This window comes from Tachypleus tridentatus, chromosome 1, assembly GCF_004210375.1.
Source record: "Tachypleus tridentatus isolate NWPU-2018 chromosome 1, ASM421037v1, whole genome shotgun sequence".
In the NCBI taxonomy this organism is placed as follows: domain Eukaryota; kingdom Metazoa; phylum Arthropoda; class Merostomata; order Xiphosura; family Limulidae; genus Tachypleus; species Tachypleus tridentatus.
The window spans coordinates 63,818,828-63,842,371 of record NC_134825.1 but is presented as its reverse complement, the minus strand read 5'-3'; the positions used below and the strand labels follow the sequence as shown (position 1 = coordinate 63,842,371).

At 33.9% G+C, this 23,544-nt stretch overlaps 2 protein-coding genes across 2 annotated transcripts in view; one reads left to right on the top strand and one right to left on the bottom strand.

Annotated features, from left to right (window-relative positions):
- Nucleotides 1-11,456, bottom strand: part of LOC143250499 (protein MEMO1) — a 33,157-nt gene extending 21,701 nt beyond the window's left edge. The window contains exons 1-2 of the mRNA XM_076501129.1: nucleotides 11,198-11,456; nucleotides 538-622 (exon numbers count right to left, since the gene is read on the bottom strand). Coding sequence (XP_076357244.1) covers nucleotides 538-622; nucleotides 11,198-11,258 — 146 coding nt within the window. The 5' untranslated portion in view covers nucleotides 11,259-11,456. The remainder of the gene's footprint in view (nucleotides 1-537; nucleotides 623-11,197) is intronic.
- An 11,429-nt stretch (nucleotides 11,457-22,885) lies between these two features.
- Nucleotides 22,886-23,544, top strand: part of LOC143250492 (very-long-chain 3-oxoacyl-CoA reductase-like) — a 58,944-nt gene continuing 58,285 nt past the window's right edge. The window contains exon 1 of the transcript XR_013028215.1: nucleotides 22,886-23,268. The gene's annotated coding sequence lies outside the window, so the exon portion shown is untranslated. The remainder of the gene's footprint in view (nucleotides 23,269-23,544) is intronic.

Here is a 23,544-nt window from a genome sequence, read left to right as displayed (position 1 = left end):
GTGAGACTGAGTGTTTCCCTAGGAATTGATGTAAGATACCACAGCTGAATTGTCCAAATGGTTCATCAGTAAATACTCACATGCAGCTAGAGGTAATGTCAAACTCTTACTGATGGAGGTCTGTCACATACTCATTTGCATGTAATAACTCAGCAATAACACATGGAAACATACAAAATTAGGTGGAAGTCTGAAGGCTAGTGATGAGTAAAACAGTATTTATTGTACTGGAATTAACAACCTATTTCAAACTTATGTAAACCATGCAATCCAATAGCTGCAAGGTCTTAAGTCTGTAAATTGAAATGTACTTTGTTATGATTGTTGATGTTTGTGAATAGAGCTTTGTCTTACCTTCATACAAATAATAATTCATATAACTGATTAATTTTAAGTTAAACTCAAATGTGTTATACAACACTTTACGTACTAGTGCAACTGTAACTGCTGAGTAATTTACCCATGAGCTTAAAATAGAAATATTTCTTTTATAATAACACAAAATCTTTCCATTATTTCTATAATAATTATACTTACGGAGCAATAATTGCTCTAGCTGGAGAGTGAGAGGCTGATCCCACAGCACCCAGCCAGTTGTCTAGTTGATACCTTAATTCTCGAGCTAAAGGTACATAAAATAGTATTTTAAAAACATATATAAAATATATATATTCTATTACAAACATTCACAGATTTATAGCTCTGCCAATTTCTCTTCCAAATTACAAAATATGCATGCATTAAAAGCAATAAATATAATTCACTTACATATACATTAATAGCTTAAGATTTTTAGATAAAATTTAAAAATGTTACTTTCACATTGAAATTTATATTTAAGTTTAGTTTTTCTTTAACTTCAATTATCTTACTCAATTTTTTTCTGTAATTTCTGTCTCACATATTATATTCTAATTTAGGAGATTCTCAACCACTTATGATATTCTTCCATTCAAACTTTTACACATTTTCATGTGTTTAGGGAAAGCCTGACCTGACCATCATAACACTACAGATATAAAAACTAAATGTAAGAAAAGCGGAAAGAGTACAGACACATAAATAACAATCTACCTGAAATCCAGTTTAAATTTATAAACATTAAATTCAAAACTGATAAGTTCATGCAATCTATATATTTAATTAAATCATACAGACTTATGAGAAGAGGGATCTGTAAGAACAGCAGGTAGAATACTAATTAAAATAATGGCCACGATGCTAACTACTATTGAAAAGTGGCCAAGAGATGTTACAGACACCTTAATAATACCACACATTAAAATTAACACATGGAACAGAGTGAGTTTTTCTTATGGCAAAGCCACGATGGGCTATCTGCTGTGCTTACAGAGGGGAATCAAACCCGTGATTTTCGGGTTTTAAATCTGTAGACTTACTGCTGTACTAGCGGGGAGGGGGGATAGAACAGAGAGGTACAACTCATTACATTCTTTGACAAATCCATCAAGCAATTTTGTAGCAAGATGAATCAATACAATGATTTTCAAACAGAAAAAAAAACCAGCAAAACATTACTTTGAGTAGTGTAAGTGATGTAAGACCTAAAGAGGTTCATAATGTAAATGTGAACATTCTCAGATTACAAAAGGAAACTAAAGAATATGCAAGATCTTCCTATCTTAAGTCTTGGGAATCAGCACAGTTTATATATAAAGAAATGCATAGTACATCACATATAGAACACATGAAGCAATAATGGTATGCAGTCAGCTTTTTATCAACAACATACCTATAAAATATACCAAAAAAAAAAATGAATGACAGAATTGAAGAGCTGGGATAAAAAATTAATTGTACATAAAATGTAAATATTAAATATCAAAAATAGCCATAATCTGAAAAGATAGGTAAGAATACAAACTTCAGGCCTGCTGAACCAAAAAAAAAAAAATCAAGGTAAGACACAGGAGAAAAAAAAAACTTTATTCATTACTTAGTGAGTAAGGAAAGAAGTTAAATTAAAGATAGGAAGTCTGGTGTAAAAAGTGGCAAACACACAGATGAAAGGTGAGCCCAACTGAATAAACCCAACAAAAAAATCTGAGGGAGAAGAAATCACTTCATGGTTAAATCTCCATTTAAGAGAGGTGATACACCATAAAATTCAGAGCCCCTGGCATGAGATTAACCCAACAATACCAAAACAACAAGTCCTATGCATGGTACCCCTCCCCACCAATGGCTGTGGAACTATCAGAGTAGAACATGATCAACTGATCCAAGAAATGAGAGAAAATTGGAAAATGCTCGACAGATGGCAAAAAAGTTCAGTAGCACTAAAATACAGCCTATACACCCAAAATTGCATAGTTGTTCAAAGATGCATCCCCTTCCAGCCTGACAGAACCATGGTGTTGGTAAGGTCAAATCACCAAGAAAAGTCAATAAAAAGAGGGAATGTGTACACTCAAGGACAAAATATACAAAAAATGGTTCTACTGGTCTTGCAATTTCAACTGGAAGAGATACATGAGTGTGTAGCCTAAATAAATAATTGGTATAAGGGAAGCCAGTTTTCCCAAAATCCAGAACTAAGTGTGCAGAGGAGAAATGAGAACCACAAACCTTGGTAACCACACATTCTACAGGGTGTTTGGAAAGTCACTGTGCAGTTTTGTAATCATATTTTATTCAGTCTATTTCAAGCCAGCAACTGATAGGAGTGTTTGGAAAAAAATAAGGATCCAGGCCTGTATTGATGCCAAAGGGGATCACTTTCAACATTGTTTATAATTGTCATTCATATTTACCTCCTGTATTCTATATTGAAACTTGTCTGTTAATAAATATATAAGTGCACAGTGACCTTCTGAACACCCTGTATTATTTGTAATCAAAATGGTAAATTAAGGCTGAACTTGACTGAGATGGGAAGTGAAGAACATGCCCAGATGTACAAAATACAGGGTGAGCATTAAAAACACCTTCAAGGCTCTAAAAGCTAGTTCAGCTAAACAATCCTCTGCAGAAAAATACAAGTGTGAAAGAAAGAGGAGGTGAGAAGAAGCTAATTCTCTATGTAATAATAGAACCTCAGCTACAGTCTACAAACAAGGCAGGAAAATGACACAAAGATGCAATGGTAAAATAATATGGAACAGGAATATCCAATCCTGATGGAAGAAACAAAGAAATCATCTAGAGGACAGGTTCATCAGAATGTGTAAAAAGATGTCAAAATTTTGATCTTCGTTATCCACAGCTTGGGTGAAAAAAAAAGCCCTGGAGAGAAGAGAAGGAATCCCTACAGAACCAACAGATAAGAAAACTGTTGATTGAAGACAGGTTGATAACTGCACACTAGTCTCTATTCTTCTTGGAGACTACAAAATGACAAGGTGCAAGTGTTAACATCCTTTTGATGGCATTCTTGGCCAAGAGTTCTATGATCACATTCATATCCTTGAGACACTGAAGATAAAGGGGAATAGAAAGGGGAGGAAATAAAAAGGGGAGAGGTAAAAGAGGGGTGAAAAATAAGCTGAGGGTGATACCTGAGGAGCCCATCTGTTGGAAAAAGGAAGACTAAACAATGGCTACGAGAAATAAACAGGCCCAACAAAACTAGCAATGGTTCTAACATCAGAAAGTGTGAAGTAGAAGAAGGCCTGATAGATGAAATAGGGAGATGGGATAGGCAAGCCTAGGAACAGGAACAGAATGATGAGATTAAGAAAAATGAGAAACAGTAAGAAATTAGAAGGACCTTATTTCAAGATGCCCCAACTCAAATTTTCAGTGAGCCAGAGACACTCTTGAAGACTTCAGAGCAAAGAAATGAAGCCCAATAAAGATCATGAAGGTAAGTGTGATGGAGGCATACATTTTCTAGAAGTACATCCCATCTCAACAACAGAAGAACCAAGTAAAGAGAAATAAAACAGAAGTAGTTGTAGTAGTGACTGTGATGAAAAACATCTCTCCAGAAAACCCCTCCTGAGCACAATCAAGCATCTCAAACACAAGAAGTTTTGAAAGGTAACATTGGAGAGTTGCAAAAAAAAAAAAGAAAGAATAAAGGAACAAAAATTGGGCACTAGAAAGAAATAAAAGTTAATGGATCCATCCCCTAAACAGATAAAAGAAATTCCAAAGGCTGGGAAGCAAACAGGCAAGGAGGATAAGGCACGTTCCCAAGGGTGTACAGGTGTTAGAGAAATAAGTCTGCAATGAGAAGACAAAGTAGTCACACAAGTAAGCACAAGAGGAATCAAAAGAAAAATGGAAAAGAGAAAAATGAACACACCTGAAAAATTGTCAAAAAAGAGATAAAAGGAATGAGTATTCTTTTCCAAGTTAAAGCTATGGCTAGATCAAGCCTGATGAGGAGAAGACTGTGAAAATTGTCACCTTGATCATGTCAAAACTAGGAAGAAAGAACATTAGCTGAAGTAACAGGAAGAACCCACTGTACATCAAATAATGGGTGTCGCATCCTCCACAGAAAATAAGCCTTTATTAGTCACAAGAGAAAACAGGTCCTGTCTTAAGAACATCATATCACAGGATGAAGCAGAAGTACTGTCATTTGGGAATTAATAATAGGCAAGTAAAAAAAGTTATTCCATTACTTCTGTAGTAATAAGGATACCAGCAAAACTTAAATAAACAGAAGTTTCATAAACTATCACAAATCACATTTAATTGATTAATAAAGTTTTAAACAATATTCATTTAAAAAAAAGAATGAAATTACCTCAAGTGCAAGTTTAAAGGAAATTATTGCACAAGAAGAAAGTGTCACCCTCCTAACAGTAGGCTACTATTATACATTAAACAAGTAATTTTTGGTGGGAGTTAACTCCAGATTAGTGGCATGAAAATCTCGTAAAGAGATGTGAGGAATGAAGCTGGTCTGTGTACAAAGGTAAGGTATTGTCTCTGGGAAAATAAAAGTTTGTATTTTCCTTTCTGCAGAGCTGCAAAATTTTTTTTAGACAGAAAACAATCTACATGTCAAATATGTTTAGAATTTTTCTTCCGAGCTCAAAGGATAACAACAAATGCTAAGAACCAATCACGTCTTCAAAATATGTTATTCATTTCTTTAATTTTCATGTTTCCCTTACTTTACTTTTGTGTACAGGACTTTGTTCAGACATTGTTAAGGTGTCTCATCAAGTACTTTAATCATTTATTAAATTAAAACTTTGAAAACAGCTATAAAGAAAGTTTAAATATACAGTTGTAGAAATGCAGACCAACAAGTATATCCTCTGTACAAATCCCTCAAAACATAGTTGAAAACAAATAAGACTTGAGGTCTGAAAGACAAAGTTCTTGAGAGAGCATCTGTGTGATGAAAGTCCAAAAGCATGGAAAGTGTAAGAGCTAAGCTCCCACTCAACTTCAGCCAAGGAATAACTCCAGAAACACAAGCCCATTGAAAGCTAACCTGCCAGAAAGTTGAGTGCTGGGAAGGAACCACAAAATGAGGAGCACGATGTTGGGGCACAATGAGATTCATGGAAATTAAAAACTTTATAAACCTCCCTGAACCAGAGCAAAACCAAAGGAATTAGAGATTACTACATGTGGTTTTAGTTAATCCATACTCCCAGGTCCTGAATGCATGAGAATTTGTTGGGAAGCACAAGATTTGACCACCAAAGGTATCAAAGTGTGCACTGCAAAATGCTCCATATGTAAGACAAGTACAAATATTTTGCTTCAAACATTGTACCATAACAGGCTAAATAGTATACAGTCTTCATACAGTTATCCACAATCAACTTCTAACAAGTTTCACCAATGACAATAAATTTCATAAAAATAATGATTAACTCTATCATCTCAGGTAACTTAAAGTGCATATCACAACTTTTCACAGTTAACATTCCAAATTTAATTAAAACTACTTTATTATCAATGTATATTAATAAATTAAGCACTAGAACATAGATAATAAATAAGAGTTCAATATTATTTAAATTTTAAGTAAAGTTTGAGAATAAATGTTTGTGTCATGCATGTCTTCCCTCTTTAATTTTTTACCCTGCACCTGAGAAGTATAAAATTTAATATAAATTACTTATTATTGTGTTCCATTGCTCATGCAAAGCATAATTTACATACAGTCTTCAATATTAATTAGTTACAGAGCAATAAAATAAAAAAATCAGACCCATCTTGTCATGCCTACCTGTCATATCCTCTCTATCAGAACTTTCCAATACTTGTATTATTTAAGGTAATATTTAAAACAAACAGAAAATAGCCAGACAAATTGTGATAGTCATGGACCATTGCTTTCTCTTGTGTATTTTAGTATTATGTTCTTTCATGCTTTATCTAATTAAACAGAAATTATTTAATGCAGCAGTCCAATTAGCATAAAAATAGGGACAAGTTCTATTGACAGTTGAGAGTTAATAAAGTAAATACTTTATTTCTCATTTTTATGTGTATTCTTTTCTATTATTATAAAAGTAACCAAGATGTAAAAATTGAAAACCTTTCAGGTTAGATAACATTAATATTATTAAATGATAGCAATTCTTATGCGATACATTTCACAAGTTATCCATGTCACAAGATTTGCAGTTTATATGGTGCAAATAGCAGACATGGTTCAAAGGACAATAAAATAATAACTAAAGATGTATACTATTACAAGCTTTAAGCTAACTAGGATAAACAACTGTGGTTTTCTGTAACAATCTGCAGTCATTAAAAAGATAAGGTAAATTTATAATTATTTACTAAATTTCATGGTGGTTATGAGGTCTGGTTAAATCAACTGACCTAATAGACAGTTAGTATAAACAAAATAACAGTTTTTTTCTACAAACACTCTACTGACGTTTTTAGGGGTGATGCAAATGATATTTGAAAATTTTCAGATTAAGAAAACTATTTTAAATCTCATCATAAATATTATTTTGTAGTCATAAAGAGAAAAATACAGTGTAAATTATAATTTTTTCACTGAACATTAAGATGCTGTTTTCCACTTGCAGAAGGTAAACATATGAACATATAAGTAAAGTTTTTCACTGACACTGAAGTGTATGTTTTTTTTTCCTTTTCTTTTTTAGTTTATTAAATTCTATGTATGGGACTCTTGAAAAATTTCACTGAAACTCTTGAAAAAATTTAATTTGGTTGTCTGGGACCCTTCATTGTGGAACTCCACTGAGAGCCCTGCTACAGATGAACTTTATCAGAATCTCCAAAGAATAAGAAACTTCCCAGCTAAAATATCTTCTAGACTGAAGGGTACCAAATTGTTTTTCAAGATAACAATAAGGGAGTTTAAACAAACAAACAAAAAAAACTCAGCAACTACCAAAGAAAAATTCAAAACAAAATGGAGTTTGGTATGATCTTCTCCAATAAAGCTGTTGGCTGTTGTGATGAAGAGGCACAGAAAAAGTGGTAAGGAGTGGAATAGCAAAAGGCAAAGATGAACACAGAGAAAACAGAATCAAAGTAGAAGAAAAAATGATTCCCAACAAGCTGAAAGAAGAGGCTCAAAAGATGGCAGGTGAAGAAATAAGGAATTATCGTAACCACAGAGAAGGAGTCTCAAGGTTGGGGAAGATGTTGCAACTGAGAGTTGACAGGAAAATGAAACAGAAAATAATCTGCACAAAGATGAAAATAAAGAGAAGGATATAATAAAAAAGAGTACATTTTTAGATGCATGCAGCAAGCTCATATGCTGGAATATGTGGTAGAATGTCACACACCCAAGTTATCATGGTAGCAAAGGATTAATATGGAGTTACTTGATCCTCATTTTGGATAGAAAAACAATAAAAAAGAAAGGCAGGCTGTGGGTGGTATTAGTTAAAATTATCCAAGGAAATAGTAGAGCCAACAAAGGCTACATACACAAAAGGACACAAGTTCTGAGTATAAGATGAAAAATACAAGGCAGAACCAACCATTTCATACATCATGATGGAAACTACTCACCATCAGAGTATATATAGTTGCCACTGAAGCATGTAGATATAAGAACTATTTTTCAATAAAAAACTGAAATTACTATTAGATTTTCCCCTTTTGTTTTCTGTTTCAAACATTTTCTGTTATTGTCCTAATCTTTTTTTTTACATATTTTTTTCATGAAATCAAAACTGAAAATCAGCATCTGCCTATATCCTATCCAAAGTTTAATGACAATAAACATTTATCTAAACTCTTGTGGTTCAGTTAAGTGAAGAAATAAAATTAACATAAGAAAGATAATTCTTACTGAAAGCTTTAACTGAAATTATTTTCAACTTAAAAGTTAGGTTCAGTCTAAAAGATCCTTTGTTTGGCAAAATGCCTAAGAAAATAGCATGTATAAGTAGTATAGTGCTGAAAAAAGAATGAGCTTTTGGTTTACACAAAGAGCTTAAAGGGAGTACTGTATAAGAGTGTGTTGACTTCTTGACAATGATATCATGATTACATCATAGACAACTTCTATTCACATTATTACATTAGGTTAGAGGTTTTACAATGACTTTGAACATATGTACAAATATGTAGATACTAGATATTTCTTCTGTGGAGAGTAACACAGTCTGAAGCAGACAGTTCTCCTACAACATTCTGATCAAGCTCAAAGTGATAAACCCTTAACAAGTAGAACCATTTCTGGGGAAAGGATAACCTCTAGAAATAAAATGCATAAAATATAAGTGGAAACACTAAAAATACTTGAAGAAACCAAAGCAAGTTAGGGCACCCAACAAAACAAGTACAAAGCTACGAGAAACTGTTCCAACAAACAAATTTGAGGAGCAACAAGGTATCCCTTGGTCCATCATGGCTGTTCATTTCAGACATCAATTTTCCTATATCTAGCTCTGAAATTTTAACTATTCATCAAGCCTTCTCTGAAACTTTTCCAAACCTGTTGCATTAGCATTTATGAAGGAAGTATATTCCAACTGCCTAATTTTCAGATAACTTCTACCCTGCCAAACCTTAAATCTATGCCTTGTAGTCCTACCACTCTTATTGTTAAACACAAAAAAAGGTAAGGAAATCAGTCCTATTTATGACCTTTACAACCCTGAAAGTTTCAATCAGATCTATTCTAGCTATTTTTTTCTCAAAAGAAAATGTTATTAAAGACTTCAAACTATCCCCATTTAATAGCCTCTCTACCACTGAAATCATCCCATTAGCATTCCTTTGATCCTTTCTCAACAATTCAAGGTCCTTAATATAAGGAGCATAAGATTTAACACAATACTCCAAATGAATAATAAAGAGGAATATGTAAAGGGAATGACTTATATTCAATATTCTCATAATTACACAAAAAACCCAATATGCAACAGCACACTGCCAATAAATATGTTGATTACAGATTAAATAATGTAGCCTACTTTCATTACCTTAAGACATAATATGATGCCACTTGCCATTTCTGGATCTAAAAATCACATCCAATGATCTAAATCCTTTTGTAAAACAACAACAGTATCCTCACAAACAACCACATCTAAATCTTTAATATCTTCAGAAAACTTGATCATTCCCTTATTAATAATATTAATGACCTTCATCTCTGTCAAGCCCTAGTTTAAAGTCACTCCATACAGCAGAGTTAATAGTTCTTGCAAACATATCCACCACTAGTTAAGTGTAGTTCACCTATTCTAACTTTTTATTACCAGCACACTGATTCCAGAAATCCATCCAACTTATCTACTCATTTTTACATAGTACCTTAAGCCTAGCATCTAGTCTTAACAACTATTTACAATCTCACCTCCATAGTTAATGTGTGATAATACCCCTAACAAAAAAACTGCCTTTTCTTTAAATGCCTTTATTAGCCTTCTCTACTTCTTATTTAATTTATCTGACCTACCCTTCCCTACAACATTAGCTTTTATATGTATTACACATACTGCCTCACTGCTAATACCTTTACTAATGTCACTTAGCAGTAATGTTTTCTACCATTGTCCCCTAAATAACAATATTTTCTTCATGGATAATATGAAGACAATTCTATCCATGTGCCATACTAAAGAATCACCTATAACTATAGTATCCATATGTATCTATTCAGATTTTCTTCACTCCCTTAGATCTTTAACTGCATAAGCTATAAACTGAAACTTGTTACTTATCTTTATCTCTAACACTGTTTCTAATTCCTTGAAAATAATTTATAGCAAATGTATCTCTTGCATGTGAAAGCTCAAGTTATTCTGATTCCTGCTGCCATTTTCCACAGTTAAACTTCTCTACCACCTCTACTTGGGATAGCTTCCTTTTTGTTTTTTTCTCTCCAATATATAAGCCACAAGTTCCACATATTCACCACTAGTTTCCTTATAAGTTTACACACAAAACTAACTCTTTGCTCCTATTATATTCAATAAACTGTAAGCCCCTACACTGCTCTTAATAAACCACATATCTACCAAAACAACAAACTGATTGGTAACTGTTTTGTGATGTAAAGTAAAAACAATCTGAACAAGAGCAAAACACACCAGTAGAAATTAAAATATAAAATCTTTCTCCAAAACTTGCACTGACAAATTCATGGCATAACTGCAGAGAAACAACAACAGTGAAATGAAATAGTTAATGTACAAAAAAAAAAAAAAAAACCATTACATGATACAAACACTGTTCTTAATACAAAGAAAGAATCTGGAAACACCACAATGTTACTCTCAGAAGTAGAATAAATCTACAACTGTGAGTACTGGTTATTCTCAGCTTTTAAAAATACATTAAAATGAAGAACTTGTGTACAGAAAAGTATGAATATATTTCCTGCAAAAAGAAATATAATTTTAGACATCTTAACATAATCATGAACCAAAATGAATGAATATTTTTAGTAACCACTGTACAATTAAAGTTATCTTTACAATATTACTGTTAGAATTCAGCTGCAATGAATATGGCCTACATTAATTTGACATAAATTGAATTTGAAACTGCACTAACTTGCTGATACTATTACATTTTACAATATATATTCTTTGACCTTAAATTATAATTTAAACGTGCAATTTACAGCGAAATAAATAATACCGATGTAGTAATAATTATTGTTTTTCAATAAATATTCTTACATAAGAAAGATAATTATAACAACAAAAACATGGGCGGAAAAGTGGAAAATTAAGGTACGAAATTACATAATAATAAACCGTGATTATGAGTAACATTAACAGTGCCACTTAGGTATTACACAAACCTGAATCAGTATACCAGCTTCCCGAGTGAGTTGCTCTACGGACTGATCTTTCAGTTGACATAACAGAACCAATTTTGCCAACTACTCGAATTTCCCTTTCAATAAAATACAAGTACTGTTCAGTGTAGTTTTCGTAGCGTTATGCCTCAACTAAATTATAAGTCAAATAAAAGACTCTATGACAATTTATTTAATGCAAAGCAAACATCAACCTCACAAATAAATACTACTTTATCTTCTTTTGTTATTCGTTGATTTTTCGACCATATCGCCATCTATTAATTGCTTTAAAATATAAGAAAATGATATTATCTGAAGAATGTCCTTTTAAATTCTCTCCCAGTGGGTCAGCGTTAAGTTTACGGACTTATAACGTAAAACTCCAGGGTTCATTACCCACAGTGAAGAGCACGTAACCAACATTTCTGGTCCCAGTGGCTTAGAGGTAAGCCTAAAGGCTTATAACGCTAAAAATCTGGTTCTGATACCCAAAATAGGCTGAGAACATACAGCTTCTTGTGTAGTTTTATGTTTATTTAAGAATTCAGGATTGATATGTAATTTTACTCCCCACAGTAAAATTTCCATTCATATTTGAATCCATTGTTTCCATCTCTTAAAAGGCCCGTCAAATTTTTGTTCAAATCATTATGCATAACTTACTTAACTTTTTCAATATAAGCTTATAAACAATAAGTGTTAAAGGTAAACATATTTACGTCTCATTCACTAGAACAAGATTGCTGGATTTTTAAACAGCAATTGACGTACTCGGCCTACACCTCCCTTCTCACCTCTCTTCCACATTTCACATCTCACCTTCCCCTATGGTCCAGCATGACCAGGTAGGTTAAGGCGTACGACTCTTAATCTGAGGGTCACGGGTTCGCATCCCCGTCGCACCAAGCATGCTCGCCTTTTCAGCCGTGGGAGCGATATAATGTGACGGTCAATCCCACTATTCGTTGGTAAAAGAGTAGCCCAAAAGTTGGCGGTGAGTGGCAATGACTAGCTGCCTTCCCTCTAGTCTTACACTGCTAAATTAGGGACGGCTAGCGCAAATAACCCTCGAGTGGCTTTGCGCGAAATTCAAAAAACAACAACAAACAAACCTTCTCCTGTAGTCAAGAAATCATCCACCGAAGCTCTCCTTTCCCCATTTCCGTTTCCTTTTTCGCTTTTCCTGACTTTCCATTATACCTCTAATCAACAAATTTAATATCACGTTTCGATCATGGCAAATCAAGATAACTTTAAGACTGACGCTCTTTAACTCTCATTCAAGCACTGAGGTGAAGGGAAACGAACGTTTCTGACCGCCCCTGGTAATACCTTTTGGGTAATGAAATCAACTTTAACCTCAATTACCATCACACAATGTTATTGTTGTTGCATGTACTTCCAAGGAATCTAGATGTGTAATTTGTTTGTAGAGTTTGCAGGCTAGAGGAGAAGTTGGAGGCTATCTAAAGTGCAGGCAATAAATAAAGAGAATTGTAAACTGTTAGAAATGGCAAAATAATTTCAATAGGAGCATGAGCTTTTTCATGCAAAAGATACATTAGCTTACAATGACTTTCAAGATGTTAAAACACTACAATTAGAGTTAACAATAGTGAATTAAGTTGTAATGAGCATGTCTATTGATCAACATATTTCAGCTCTTGTTTGTGCAGATCAGGAACTATTGGACGGAAAGAAAACGAAAAGAACAGAGAAGGACGTGAATGGTAAACTTAAAAAGTTTAAGTCATAAATAACTCTTTTATAATGTATGTGGATAGGATATTTTGTGATGTAATTATGAAGAAAATATTTAAATTACACAGGTGATGGATATAACTTACAGAGTAAAAAATATAATATGGGGACTAGTAATGATGAATTTTTTATTGTGCATGTAGAGGCTAACGATGTGGGAAAGGAGTTACTTGATAAATACAAGGGTTAATAAAAGTATTTAAAGAAAAATGCCACAATTTAGTCGTGTTAGGGATACTACCGAGAATTAATTGTGGGAATAAAATTATAAGTAGGTCACTAGAGCTAAATGATAGGCTTTTGTTAGTACGTAAGGAAGAGCAGATTGCCTAATTGAACTCGTGGGATCAGTTCAATGGAAGAGAGAAGTTTTTGGAATTAATGATTTGTATTCAAATAGTGTATGAATTAGCTTGCTTGCTATGGCTATTAACTCAGCGGTAAGGGAAGTTTTAAGCTTCTACTTGATAGTAGCAAAGACTAGCATAAAGTATATGCAAAAAGAGAGAAATGGAGACAAAAGTTTAGCATAAAAATAAGCATAGAAGTTGTTCTAAGGGTAGAAGTTATTGTTACTGTTACTGTTGCAATCCTAGAAGAAATAAAATAAATAACTTTAAACTGCTGGTAGGGTTAGAAACAACTTTTAGTAAGAATTTGTTAGAGACCACCAGATCTTACTGACGAAATTAATAAGAAACTTTATAGTGAGATTAAGATTTCAGCTGTTAATGAGATCATAATTATAATGATTTTCATTTCCGACATGTATACTGGAAGATGTGGGTCACTTGCTACTATTTTTTGTAAGTCCTTAAATAGTGATCAGATGCCAGAGGATTGGAAGGTGGATAATGTTACTTATCTTTTCAAGGGAGGAGATAAAAATTGTTTCAATATTTATAGGCTTATTAGTCTTATATCATTTCTGAGAAAAGTTTTCAAAAGTCTGATGAAAGATGTTTTGCAAATTCATTTAACAATGTTGAGAATTTTATTGATAGTGAACGTGGTTTCAACTAGGAAAGTCTTGTCTTACAAAACTTTTGACATTCTTTGTAAAGGTCACTGCTAATGTGGATGAAGTTAAAAGTGTAGATTTTCTGTCACTGAATTTTCTGTAGTAAATTATCAGAGAGCACACTATCACTCTCTGTGTAGGGATGGCACAGACATCGATATTAAAGCAACACAAAAACCATCTGTGGAAGATGTATTGATAGTCACACACTATGAAGTGGTCACAGCAAGCTAGCTACCTGAGAAGAGGGAGTATGTAGTGACCTTTATAGCGGCAATGTTTCTCCTTTGTCGTGGATTAGGCCAATAAGAATGGCTGTTCCCCAGTACTTTCCACATAATAGAGGTGCTTGACAATCACACTAGGTTCTAGTAAATGGGAAGGACTCTGACAGCAACACTGTATATGCTTTAAGGAAAAGCAGAGGAACTTTTGTTTGTTTGTTTGTTTTGAATTTCGAGCAAAGCTACTCGAGGGCTAACTGCACCAGCCGTCCCTAATTTAGCAGTGTAAGACTAGAGGGAAGGCAGTTAGTCATCACCACCCACTACCAACTCTTGGACTACTCTTTCACCAACAAATAGTGGGATTGACCATCACTTTATAATGCCCCCACGGATGAAAGGACAAGAATGTTTGGTGTGACGGGGATTCGAACCCGCGATCTTCGGATTACGAGTCGAACGCCTTAACACACTTGGTCATGCCGGGCCAGCAGAGGAACTATTTCTTTCAACAAACAGCTCTGCAATTTCTTTAAAATGCTTTGCTGAAATATAAAAAAGACAAAGGCGGTGATAGTAACAGTTGGATCAACAGGTCCAGGAGGACAAGTTACATGTAGTAGATGTTGTGGCAGATGCTTTCAGAAACTAACTGGGTCCACGTTTAGTATGAACACTGGCTTCGGGGGTAGTACAAATAACAGCATACACCAAAAAGTTTAGTGATCAGCATAGCTCTTTCAGAACTGTGTGTAGATTGGTATATACTGATAAGGGTAAAACTGTAAGTTCCTGGTGGAACAAAATCAGCGAAATCCTAATGGATCTTGTAAGCTTCTAAGTACTTCGAGATAGATCACCACTCTGGCCATTAGACACAAACTCTTCTGTTGAATGACAAAGATTAGATGATAGAGAAAATACAAACCTGTGGCTCAGTCTATGAGGTGTCAGTCATATAATAAAGGTAATCATCTTAGACTTTGATCTAAAAGCATCATTACGATAGATGTCCTGTAGAGTTTATCCATCATTTTGCCTTTGGTAAAGTTATCAAATTCCATCAGATCGATTCCAAAAATAGTGGACTGCATGAGTATACATAGTATCTCTGTGTAAACAAGTTGTACTCCATGGTTTATTGCAGACATAGTATAATGTGTTAGTTCCACATAATACAATATTAGAAGTTATGCTTGAGGTGAAATGTTTTCTGTTCAAAAAGAAACAACAATAACTTGAGTAGTGATCCACCCAACAAAAGGTGACATCTTAGTGTTACTTTGTAATTATGGACGATTAGCTATTCAGCTGGGACAATTATTGGCATGATAAGCAAGGCTGATGGTAACACTATGTTTTCGTCTCTCATGCTACAACTAAGAGCAAATACTACATTTCTGACACACCTGAGAGCATTGGTTAATGAATGCATAGGCAATCTTGATCCACTGCAATGAAAGCAACTCAATGACTCGTTGGATGAATATGATGGCATGTATTTAGGATTGTATGGCTGATTGGGACAAACAGTAGTGGCTCAGCACCACAAAGATACAGGTAACAAATGCCAAGTAAGGTTGCCCCTGTGCTGACTTCCTTAGAGCACTAGGGAGGTTAGAACTGCTGAGACACAGTGGATGCAGCACGTTGGAACCATACAGCTTCCAGAAAGTGTTTGATCATCTCCAGTATTCATTGTCAGGAAGAAATAAGGAACAGCGAGGTTATGTGTGAACTTTTAGTGGACAAACACAGTAACTCACAATTATAGTGAACAGTTGAATGTCTGAATGCATTAGAAGGCTTCTGTTCGTTTAAGTCATTGGATCTAAAAGTTTAGCTGGACAATGAAAACAAGACTAAAACTACTTTTAGCATGAGAAATGGACTGTACAATTTCTAACTCATATTTTCAGTCACTGTAAGGCTTCAACTACTTTTAAGTGTTTGATTGAACTAACACATTGGAGCTATGCATGATCAATGTCAATGTTCTGGTGTCTGGCCATACTATCAAGTTGGTACCCGAGAACCTACCGAGATGGTATTCCGTCACATTCAAAAAGCAGGATTGAAGCTGAAATCCAGGAAATACATGCTAATGTGAATATGAATTTTTCTTGGTAACAATATAATATGTCGGAATTTATCTCAAATAATATATTCTAGAAACAACTGTAATTGTGGTATATTAAACACTAGAAAGAGAAGGTAAGTGGCACCTTCGTGACTTCTCTTTCACCAGTCCAGTAAGTTATATGATAACACTAAAATATCTAAATAAATCTCGAAGATAAAATATAAAACAAACATAAATTCACACCACAAGCAAAATGACTAAAAAGAAAATAGAATTAAAATTACATAATATTAAGATTTCTAAACCAGAAAATCAAACTAACAATTTTTTAAGTAAAATTTCTAAATCTGATGAAATTTTGAAAACAGAACAATTTGCTAGTCAAAGAAGAACTTGGCTTTTAATGTAAAACACAGTAACGCACACAGACAAAGATAGGTTGCACATATCATTTCTCAATCATGAGCCTAAACACTAATAAGACTCAAATTCAAGGATAGGGAACAATTATCTGATTCACCTACAGAAAGAAAAAGAGCATTCTTGTTTGGGACATAAGACACATCTATAAGAAGAACAAAAATTTAAACAATTTACATATTAATTACACATTAGAAAATAGATGGTATGATATATAGCTTATGATATTTACGCCTAAAATATATGTGTGTATACTTTAATGACTTCCACCATGATTATCAACAAAATATGAAACAAATCCCAATGCTTTGTATGTTTCATTCCAGTACAGGTAAATAAACTATTTACTGAATCTGATTGAAAATAAACAATAAAAACCCTATAACCCGAGCGCTTTCGAAAGGTGGACCTTTTCTCTTCAGCATTTTCTCCTGAAGAAGAAAGATCCACCTTTCGAAAGTGCTCGAGTTATAGGATTATTATATCACCGTTCGTTTACAACGTATATATATCATTGGTGAATAAGTGGTGATATCCTGTTGATAGAGTAATATAAGATATTAAAAACATATAATATTACATAAAGTACTGAGTACGTTGGTGCTAGCATGTTTAAAGGATGGAAATTGATTTAACAATCTATATTGATTCTGTAGAACAGCTACAAGCAAATACATTTAGGCAATTTCGGTTATTTAAGCTTATGTATCTGAGGCAGAATATAAAAGCGCAACATTTTTGGTACTGAATGATTAAATTAACGGCGTTTGTTGGGTGAGGATCGTTTTGAGCAACTATGTTTTCAACTGTTTTAATTGACAGGGTCTTGGAATGATAGGATAGGATCATTATCAACTTAAGTGTAGAAAGTGTTATTTCGGAATAGTCAGAGTTATTCTTCAATGCCTAATTTACGTTTTCAAACGACGACAGCATCTTTCTTGTCGTCTGGTTTAATCACAATGTTTTTGCGTTTTTATAATTATGACAAATTTTATCTCTTTCTTCTTTGGAAAAGTTTTTTCTTCTACAGCGTAGATCTTTTCAAAGTAAAGAGAATTAATGTAAGATTTGCACGTGCGGATAAAAGCGTCTAATAAGGAAATCTCGGCTTATTCCAGAGTACAGTGATCCTTTTTCAAAGATTACTATTAGAGCAATGTTGAACATCGTCTTATCATGTAGGTCGGAGTTAAATTGTTTTCTTGTGTTGTGAAGACCAGACTTGGCTTATCAGTGATTTGAAACGTGACTGTATCGCCACATATTACTACTAGTTGACAAAAAAAATCAAATTTGAGACTGAATCTGAATATTAGCATTAATATGTTAAACGACTGAATTTAATATAGGCCCTAGCTTTCATTGATTAAATATTACTACCAGAATTACGCTTATAACTAGGGCCGGATTATGGGCAACTGATACTCTAAGCACAGCTTAACAATAGCGCCCCTCTAGGCCTCTCTATTGCTTAACTGACAAGACATTAAGACTCAATAAGTGCTGAAAGTTAAATAAAAGTTTGAAAATTTATAACCCTTCTTCAGTTTTCTTCCAGGTCAGACCTCACAACTATATTAAATAAAAACTTTTTTATTTTATTTATTTAACAGATTCGGCATGGATCAAAATCAAGCAACGACTGACGTCTTTTATTTAGAAATGATGAGGGAAATCACTTCTTTGATTAATGATAATTAAAAAATAATTATTTTTACTGTATATTTGTTTTCACTCTAAGTTAATTATTCTCACTTTGATGTTAACGAAAATGAAAATTTACTCAAAACCCTTTTATTAAAAAAATTCTCACTTTGATGTTAACAATTTCTCACTTTGAACTTAAAACCCTGTAAGCAAATTATTTACTTATGCCTTAATATTTATATAAATTTTAAAAAGTTTTCTTCTATATTTTTTAATTGCAAACTCTTTGGTCAAGTCTTCAAAACTAATTTGGCGTAACAAATCTGCTTCTATACTTAACAAAGACAAGGCATCCAGCCTGTCTTGTTGCATAGTTGATCTGTTGGGATTTTTAATATGCTTGAGTTGAGAAAATGAACGCTCAGTTGTGCAATATGTGACTATTAATGTTAAAAATATACGCAATGCAATGTCTACGTTTGAAAACGCACATTCAATTTTGTCTCCTGAAATGATTTTATAAAGTTCAACATGACTGAATCTGGTTTTTACAGTTCAACATGACTGAATCTGGTTTTTACAGTTTTTGTTGAACTGAACTTCTGGCGCACATATGAGTGAAACTTCTGAAGTTCGGCAGAGACATTAGTGTCCAAGTTCTCTGGATAAGCATCATTTTGCTTTAGGGAACACTGAGAGTACCTTTCAATTTCAGCAGATGAAGTGACATCATTTGGCACATCACTTAGAGAAGAAAATTTCTTTGCTATTTCTTTGTACACCTATCCTCTTCTTGACATCTGGATTTCTAGTTTGTCAACAATTGTTTAGAAGGTGGTGATAGGAAATTTATCTCTGGCATTCAGTTCTACTTCTTGTGCATCTCCGTTATTTAGTACCTTCTTTCTGACACGTTTGCGAGTTTGAGCTGAATTGTAATCAACATCTGGTAGTATTTCCTTTGCAACTGTTTCAAATCTTTCAGTCATCTCTTAAAGTGCATAGTTGGTCAGCTAATGACCCGTACAGATCTGCACATGTTTTTTAAGTTCACATCCTCATTTTGTAGAACTTGACTTGCTTTATGAAACTTTTGCAAAATCTCATTCACACATGATCAATATAAAAACAAATTCTAGCTCTTGCATCTTATTTGCAATATTGTCTGCTTCTCTTCTAGTGTCTCTCTTTTGTGACTGGTCTTCAACTAGACATTCTAAAGCTTCCAAAATCTTAAAGAAATACTTCAAAATTGCTGTTGTTGTCATAGCATGTGCCTCCCAGCTGGTATCAGAGATAGATTTTAACACACTTTCATTTCCAAGACAAGCTTTAATAATTTTCCACCGGCTGGTTGAGGCTGAAAAAAGTATGGAGCAAATGCATTGTAGAAAACAAAAATTAACTGCCACTTGACAGCAGTCAACAGCACTTCGGTTTACTAGATTCAGTTAATGGGCTGCACAGGGCACATATATGGCAAACTTATTTTCTTCTAAAATCTTTTGCTGCATCCCCTTATAACGCCCAGACATGTTAGCAGCATTGTCGTAAGACTGACCCCTACAATTTGAAAAATTAAGTTTGCAAACTTCATGTAAGTACTGCAATACCTGGTTTGCCATTTCCTCACCAGTATAGCTTTTCAGTTCCAGAAAGGTTAAAAAGCGTTCAATAGGCTGCCCATCTTTTAAGTATCAAAGTACAACACTTAACTGATCTATATGTAACAGATCTGGTGTCGAGTCAACTGATAAGCTTAAGTAACGAAAATAATTTACTTCTTCAGCAATGAACACGTGGACTTTCTGAGGCATTTGTTCAATGGTTTCTTTCACAAGTGGTAAGAAAGATTTCCTTTTCAGAATTTCCGTATTTTGAAATGTGTCCTGCTAAACATGCATCAAACTGACTTATGAGCTTAAGTAGCCCTAAAAAATTCCCATCCGGCAGTGAACCAAATTTTTCATCTGTTCCTCTAAAAGCCAGGCCATATTCAACTAACGTAGGAATAACAGCTATTACACGCTCCAAGACATGTTCCAAGTAATTGCACTATTCTTTAATTTGTTTTCCAACTGTTGTTGCAAGCCTAAACCTTGTCTGCGAGTTAAGTATGTTAGCAAAGAGTCTCGGTGAGTAGCGCTTCTTTCATGATGATCAATTGGGGCCCGGCATGGTGGCCAAGTGTGTTAAGGCGTGCGACTCGTAATCTGAGGGTCGCGGGTTCGCATCCCTGTGGCGCCAAACATGCTCACCCTTTCAGCCGTGGGGGCATTATAATGTTACAGTCAATCCCACTATTCGTTGGTAAAAGAGTAGCCCAAGAGTTGGCGGTGGGTGGTGATGACTAGCTGCCTTCCGTCTAGTCTTACACTACTAAATTAGGGACGGCTAGCACAGATGGCCCTCGAGTAGCTTTGTGCGAAATACAAATCAAACAAACAAACAATCATGATGATCAATTACAATAGTTTCTTTCATTGTGATAAATTACAACAGTATTTCGCCAGTCACTGAACCCTTCTCTTTCAACAAAACGCGAGGAAAATTTAGAGGCAGAAAGTTTACAAACAAAGTAGTAAACTGACCCTGTTCATGGTGAATACAATAACCACTCTCTCTTGTATTGCTTACCATTGGCTTTTACCCCAAAGAAAAGTTTTTGTGAACAGTATCTCTTTGGTTTGCCATTATTGAAAGTCCAGCAAGATTTTCCAAATGGTCCATTGTGGTGTTGATAGTCACTGGGTCCACAAGCAATCCAATAAGCCACATCATCAGCAGAGAAATCTAGTCACAACCCTGGATCTTTTGCTTTAGTTTCTTCATCTTTTGTAGAGTGAAGCATTTTACCATAGTCCAGTAGATTTTCATTTTCACAAATTATTTCAACTTCAGACTGTCTTATAGAGCAACTTGCATCAACATGTTGTGTAAGTTGAGTGAAAAAATTAGTCAGCTTTCCAGTCTTAGTCACTAAATCCAAAGCCTTTTATTGGTTCCTTTTTGCCAGTTTTTTCTTTAGTGCACCACTTAACTGAACATGTTTCATCTTGCAGTCTGAAAAATACATAAACAAAAATAAAAAAAAACAAACACAAAAGAAGATGGATCATATATAGTAATAATGATTAGAAAAACACTGAAATTCATAAAGAAAAACGTTGGTGAGACAGTCAAACATATTAAGCTCTTGGTTTACATTTAGAAAGTTATTTTAGGACCACAGTCCATCAACACACAGACACGAATTCATAAATATCTTTATTGATTTGCTGCATTTTGATTGCTTGAAAACCATTCGAGACTGGTTTGAATCTATTTTAGTGGAATTAGTTTTCAGTCATTGCAAAAATTTCATTAGGTTGTTGCTATGGTAGCTAAATGCAAGAAGCAATGTCAGTGGTAATATGCAAATCCATTGTGAGTCAAAAAGTATTCCAAAACAATTTGTGATCAACAACACATACTGTAGTAACCTCTATATACAGTGATCATTCTGTATTGGTACACGTATATAACATATAATCAATTGTAAACTGTACTGTACATTGAATTACTAGATACTGGGTTAGGCCTAGGCTAGAGTATCTTAATCCTAATCAATATCTGAAGAATGAGTTGTAACAGTCAATTTTGACCTGGGGCCTTGAGATGAGCCAACAAATCACACATCAACAAAACAACAAATCTGCATGCGTGGATGCGAAAGCAAATTCAAAACGACGACCGTACATTTGGAATAGTCCACTTCATTATTCCAGGTTACAGTAGCGTTTCCAGTGTACTAACTAAACTAGTTACAGTATTTAGGACTAACGTTATTGTCACTCAGTTCTCATATAACAACAGTAACATTTAAGACTGGGCATCCTTGTATTTATCCCCTAAGTATATCTCAGTTTCAGATCTGTTTATATCATTACATAATCACAAGGAAATAAATACATGCCCAAATATTCTTATAGTTTACATGTAATTTATGAACGGTGGCATTGCTACAGTGACATTCCTTTCTAAATTTTTTTCTTGGTATGATAAATTTCAAAGGATGCTCTCACACACAAAGGAAATTTTTTTACAGAAAGTTTTTTGAAGCCAAAAAATTGCGGTTCAGAAAAGCTTCAGTGAGAAACACACTTATAAAAATATTACAAAACACACGTGAATAATGCAATACTAATGCAAATAAAACAAAAACAAATGAGACAATAAACCAAATATAACGTACGAAAACAAATCCGAAAAAACAACATAAAACTAGCCACGTCTCTGTACACATCTGTCACCATTTAGTTTGACCTCAGTTTCTGTGGTATTATACTCTTATTTTTCTGTTTATGTGACTGAATAAAGCAGTATAAGGTAAAACAAAACAGTTCCAGACATCATAACACACGATAATCCTTTACTCAAAGTTTTACTAACATTTTGTACTGCTCTTCGCAATAATCTTTCGCAAATCAATGACTTCACTTCTTACTTCAGATACATAGTTTAGTAGTATCTCGAAACTTTGGTCACTCACCGAGCCAAAGAAACAATGCCAATTAAAGTCGAACACGGCAGACAAGGACAATTACGAAAAAATCGACTAAAGTTGAGTGTGAGGGCGAAATAGTTAGGGGGCACGATAGGTGGGAGTAAACTCTGTGGTGCCCCAAGCACGTGCTTATTTTGCTTAATGTTTAATCTAGGATTTATTATAAGTTAACTTATACTATTATACGTAGGTAATAGATAAAAATGAAAGTGTATTCAGCTGATCCAAATTTAGCTGAAACGTTCGATGTTTATTATTATAACCACTTCAGTCTCCCAAGTTTTGCATTAAGGTTTTTGGAATGTAAAGGATCCAGTTTTGAAGCGAAAGAAGATGATATATACGTGGTATCATATCCTAAAACAGGTGAACTTTTCTGAGATGGTTATTCATTATGTGCTGATTTTTTAACACTTTTATACAGTATTAGGGTGCAACTTATATTATAAATATTAGTGTTATGTGAGACTGAAAGATTCTTAAATGCTGGAACGAAAAAATCTCTATTTTAGATTCGTATAATTCACATTTTAGTATTACTGCTATAATTTACATCACATCTTGGTAATATTAATAAGTAACATTTTTTCATAATAATTAAAAAGAATATTTAAATTATAATATAAATGCACAATTTATTTC